We start from the raw sequence: 5,987 nt of genomic DNA, 5'->3' as shown, positions 1-5,987 counted from the left end.
ACACACACACACACACACACACACACCTACCCCTACCTCGGAGGTCCTGTGCATTGCGTGCAGCCCCAGAGTTCTGACGAGGCATCCTGAGGGACGTCCTCAAGGGGGCGTGTCTCTGCTCATCAGGTAGGCCAAGTCCTCCAGGTGGGCGGAGCTAGTGGCTGAGGGAGGAGGAGGAGGAGAGGAGAGAGGGAGAGGAGAGGAGAGAGGGAGGGGAGAGGGAGGGGAGACAACAAAGGGAGGAGAGAGAATTAGGTATTAGATCCAAGATAGGTACTAGTGCACTGCTCCTAACCTGAAGCTAACAGGATGCTAACAGCTAACAGCATGGTAACAGTGTGCTAACAGCTAAGAGCATGCTAGCAGCTAACAGCAGGCTAGCCAGCCTGTAGAACAGACCCGATTCAAACCCTCACCAGAGAAGTCACTCAGAGACCATCTGAAACCTCAAACACTCCGAGCAGAGAGAAGAGGGTTGAACTGTCAGTGTGTGAGGACAGTGTTGTCTACAGTGTGTATAGCTATAGCTCTGCATGAGTGTGGTGTGTGTGTGTATGTGTGTGTGTGTGTGCGTGTGGTGTGTGTGACCTCATACACAGCAAACACACTTCCTTCCTCGTATGAGCCCTGGTTCCTGTTTCTGACAGTTTGTTTAGTTTCTCTGTTTCAAGACTGCACTCAGGAGAGGAGGAGGAGGAGGAGGGGGAGGAAAAGGAGGAAGAGGGGGGGTAAGAGGAGGAAGAGGAGGAGAGGTGGAGGAGGAGGAATAGAAGGCTAAGCGTGTTTCTAGCTGTAGGACTGCGTTGGAAGAGAGGGTTTAGACAGGGAGGGGCTAACAATGAACCTCCTTCCTGCCTGACAGGAAAACTGTGTGTGTGTGTGTGTGTGTGTGTGTGTGTGTCAATGTGAGCGTGTCACTGTGTGTGTGTCACTCACGGTGTCACTGTGTGTGTGGGAGAGAGATATGAAATGAAACAGGTCTCCAGTCATTGGACTTCCAATCTTGCCTCTACTGCTTTACATGGTCAGCTGCAGCATGGACCTGGTCTGACTTGGTCTCAAACTAATGGACCAACACTGGCAGCAGTCCAGGGGAGGCTGCTGGAGGTAGAGATGGGAGGACAGGCTGAGCCCGTCCTACCGTCTACCTCCACCAGCCTCCCCTGCAGCAGTCACCATCCATGCCAGTCTCCTCAGTCCTGTTCCACCGCAATGCAGCTAAAATGGCAGTGGAGGTGTTTTGCAGCCCGCCATTGTCAGATTTACGATGTGTGTGTGTGTGTGTGTGTGTGTGTGTGTGAGGGGACCTTGGTCTCTCTCAGAGTCTAGGTGTTTTACAGCCCTGCCGCGCTGCGCACACCACACACACACACACACACAGTGTTGTGTCCTGCCAGGCGTTGGTAGTTAATGTGCCATACGGGGAGTGGGCCATAGCTCACCGGCCCCCCGACAGTACACACAAAGTGTATACACACTCTTACACTACACACCTTTAAACTACACACTGATACTCTCAGACAGGGCTGGGTAAGGTGTTTTGACCCTGACCAATCCTGTGGTATCTCCTTGCCTATATTAACCAATCCCGTGGGTCTCTCCTTGCGTGTATTAACCAATCCCGTGGTCTCTCCTTGCCGGTATTAACCAATCCCGTGGTCTCTCCTTGCCTGTATTAACCCATCCCTTGGTCTCTCCTTGCCTGTATTAACCCTGACAGCCGATCAGAAACACATGTCTGTTAACACTGTTAGTGAGAACGAGGGGCTTCCCTCACCACAGAGGAATGTATACCCTGGCTGGCATCCTGCTCACACACACTCACACACACACACACACACACACACACACAAAGACAAGCTTATTATCATGGCAGGGCCGTTAACGTTGACAGTAATGGTGTCCCAGAGTGTAGAGACACACAGGGGATAGGTAGAAGACAGCCAGGAGGAGGATCTGGCCAGACTTACACTGGGTCTGGGCTCAGGCCCGTCTCAACAAGTCAACTTGGGATCTGAAACAGTCCTCTTAAAATGAACCAGCCTAAACCTTTCATAGAGACAGAGTTTTCAATGACGATTGAATGTTGAGGTTTTAGAGGCTGTGCAGACAATGTGATGAGATCATATCTGAGCGAGCACAGTATGGTTCGGTTGGCCCTGTAGTGTGTAAAGCCCGTAAAGCCAGTTCTACATTCTGGTTCTAGAGTTCTATATTCTAGTTCTACAGTTCTATATTCTAGTTCTACAGTTCTATTACTCTAGTTCTACAGTTCTACATTCTGGTTCTATATTCTAGTTCTAGAGTTCTATATTCTAGTTCTACAGTTCTATTACTCTAGTTCTACAGTTCTACATTCTGGTTCTAGACTTCTGTATTCTAGTTCTAGAGTTCTACATTCTAGTTCTAGAGTTCTACATTCTAGTTCTACAGTTCTACATTCTGGTTCTAGAGTTCTATATTCTAGTTCTAGAGTTCTATATTCTAGTTCTAGAGTTCTATATTCTAGTTCTAGAGTTCTATATTCGAGTTTGACAGCTCTATCATTCTAGTTCTACAGTTCGATCATTCTAGTTCTAAAATTCTATTATTCTAGTTCTACAGTTCTATTATTCTAGTTCTACAGTTCTATAGTTCTATCATTCTAGTTCTACAATTCTATTATTCTCGTTCTACAGTTCTATATTCTATTTCTACAGGTCTATCATTCTAGTTCTACAGCTCTACGTCCGTGGTCTCACCTGCGACAGAGTTGGGGCGGGGCATGAGGTAGAGGGGGATGGAGTGGGCGGAGTGGGAGGAGTGGGCGGTCTCTAGGCTCCTCTCGGGGATCTTGTTGAGGCTGTAGGTGGAGGCGGCCATGTTCTCGTCCACGCGGTACAGGAAGGAGTCACCTCCGCCGCCGCCGCCGCCGCCACAGGACGACTTCTGGTTCTGCCACAGCTTCAGACTGCTGCCCCGGGACCCCTCGCCATGCTTACCCCCCCGCTCAGCGTTCTCAGAGTAGCTCGTCAACGTGGCTGGAGGGAGGGAGGGAGGGAGAGAGGGGGAGAGAGGAAGAAGGAGAAGGAGAGAAGGTTAGAGAAAGGTTTGAGGAAGAGTTATATAAATATGATTCATTATTAGTAGTAGTATTGATAGTAGTAGTAGTTTAGGGTTTACAACAATGGTGCAGTGTCTATTCAGATTCAGTTTAAAACAGCCTGTGTGTATGTGTGTGTGTGTATGTTTTTGTGTGTGTGCGCGTGTGTGTTTTTGTGTGTCTGTGTGTATGTTTCTGTTTGTGTGTGTGTATGTTTTTGTGTGTGTGTGTGTGTGTGTGTGTGTGTGTGTGTGCATGTCTCTCTGTCTCTCTTTCAGTCTCACCAATGATGCCGCTGTCCCTGCTCTCCAGGGTGGAGGTGGGTGAAGTGATGGAGCCGTAGGCGCCATGGTTCCCTGGGGGTCCACCAGGGGGCAGGGTGGAGCAGGGGCTGCCTGCAGGGGGGGAGGTGGCGCTGCTGGCCAGGCTGGAGCACGGGCTGATACGCTGAGTCACTGACATGCCCTGGGGAACGGAGAGAGAGAGAGAGAGAGAGAGAGAGAGAGAGAAAACTTTTTAAAAAACAAAAACATTTAGCTATAAATTGACTAAATTGACTTATAAACGTAATGATGATACTGTGTATGGAACAGAGAGGAGCAGAGTGGTGTTATTTTCCCCTTTTACCAGTTGATTGACAAACACACACACACACACACACACACACACACACACACACACACACACACACACACACACACACACAGCTGACTCCAGCGTTTTGTTTCGTTAATACAGTGCTAGGTTCCACATTGTTCCAGTAGCGGAATCATCTCTTTTTAATGCCTTCTGATGACTCATCCACATCCTCTACCTCAGCTGGCCTTCTACTCCATCAAATACCTCTAATACACCTCGTACATTACAGCTCAGCGCACAACATCAATACCTGTTGGGAGCTCTCGCTCACTGTTGTGTTGCATATTAAAGCAACACGAGAGAAAGAGGATGGGATGGGAGAGGAAAGGAGATGAGAGGATGGGGGGGAGAGAGAGAGAGGGGGGGGGGGGGTGAGAAAGACGAGAGAGATAGATGTTGAGAAAGATGAGAGAGATAGATGGAGAGAGATGGAAAGAGAGAGAGAAGGGAAGGAGAGAACCTCTGGGTATAATGTTTCTCATTATTACCATCATCTCATTCCAGCCAATCAGGGAATCGGTGAAGCATGACTGTGGTGATCATTAGATAACTGATTGGATATCCGTCATTTGAAAATAAATTGGGAGATGAGTTGGAATAACATGGCTGGAACTGAGAACCCAGGGAGAGCAGGGGCGGTAGCAGAGAACTCCTCTCCTCTCCTCTCCTCTCCTCTCCCCTCCCCTCCCCTCCCCTCCCCTCCTCTCCCCTCCTCCCCTCCCCTCCTCCCCTCTCCTCCTCTATAAACACTCCATGTTGTGCTTGTGGTTCTTCCAGAGACATGGTGATAGGATCCATATGCAAGGAGGTTCCCTCTCACCACCTCGCCTACCCATGATACATCTGGCTGCGTAGGAGTGGCTGCGTGCTATATTGGGACTTGAAACGTACCAGAGCTAGTTTGATTGGTCGGCTGGTTTGGTTGGTTGGTTGTCGGTTGGTCGGTTTGTTGACCTGACCACTGTAGCTTGGCAAGGAGGACCGAGAACACATGGCAGAACCGGTGTTCAAGCCTATCCACACAGGCGTGCGTGCGTGTGTGTGTGTTTGTCTGTTTGTTTGTGCGTGCGTGCGTGCCTGCGTGTACCTGGCTGTCCTCATGTTCGTCCATGTATTGTGTCCCTGGGGGGCAGTCGGCCATCTTGTCCCCCAGCAGGAAGCCCAGCCGTGTCATCAGGGTGTTGGCTGCCTCGTCCACCGAGGGAGGGGGGCCCAGCTCCTGGCTCACCTCACCTGGAGAGGGAGAGAGGGAGGGGGGAGAGGGGTGGTAGGGAGGAGGAGAGAGGAGGGAGATGTTAAGTCTTTGAGGCCACATTGTTCATAATCCTGTTACTCTTCCTTCTGCGAGCAATAGTTCCTTGGCTCTCAGTTTTGCAAATCAGGTGTCGCCAACTGGTCAAACCATCGTATTCTTGACTCCACACATTCCAAGGGAGGCTGGCGGAGGTAGAAATCGGAGGATGGGCTCATTGTAATGCAATGGATGGATACAATGAGCCCGTCCTCCCATTTCTACCTCCACTAGACAAACAATACCACCTTTCTGATCAGCTCATACAAAACAAGGAGGCACTAAGACCTCTAAAGACACAACAACTCTACAGACCTCCACCCAGACACAGCAATTCTACAGACCTCCCCCAAACACAACAACTCTACAGACCTCCACCCAGACAACAACTCTACAGACCTCCACCCAGACAGAACAACTCTACAGACCTCCATCCAGACACAACAACTCTAGAAACCTCCACCCAGACACAACTCTACACCTCCAACCAGACACAATAACTCTACACCTCCAACCAGACACAATAACTCTACAGACCTCCACCCAGAGAGAACAACTCTACACCTCCACCCAGACAGAACAACTCTACACCTCCAACCAGACACAACAACTCTACACCTCCAACCAAACACAACAACTCTACACCTCCAACCAAACACAACAACTCTACAGACCTCCAACCAGACACAACAACTCTACAGACCTCCACCCAGACACAACAACTCTACAGACCTCCACCCAGACACAACAAGTCTGACTACAACTACAAGAAATCTCTAGGTCTGGAGATATCCAAACAGGTACCTGTTCCCACGCGCCTATCTAACTGTCTGTCAACAACATCAACAACAACATTAGATATATCCCACAACGCACCACGGCAGGAGGTCAGCCGGGGCTTGGACGGAGCAGGGAGACGGCGTTCGCCTCACATAGATCCTGAGTGAGAAGCGTGGGTGGAGGAGAGGTGGTGTT

At 49.9% G+C, this 5,987-nt stretch overlaps 1 protein-coding gene across 1 annotated transcript in view; it reads right to left on the bottom strand.

Moving 5' to 3' along the window:
• The window catches only part of tanc2a (tetratricopeptide repeat, ankyrin repeat and coiled-coil containing 2a), a 105,921-nt gene that overhangs the window by 14,036 nt on the left and 85,898 nt on the right, over nucleotides 1–5,987 (bottom strand). The window contains 3 exon segments of the mRNA XM_083676528.1: nucleotides 2,742–3,020; nucleotides 3,367–3,547; nucleotides 4,809–4,954. Coding sequence (XP_083532654.1) covers nucleotides 2,742–3,020; nucleotides 3,367–3,547; nucleotides 4,809–4,954 — 606 coding nt within the window.

Source organism: Argentina silus (assembly GCF_951799395.1).
Source record: "Argentina silus genome assembly, chromosome: 9".
NCBI lineage: Eukaryota > Metazoa > Chordata > Actinopteri > Argentiniformes > Argentinidae > Argentina > Argentina silus.
Note: the sequence above shows the minus strand (reverse complement) of the source record. Positions and strands in the feature narration are given on the sequence as shown.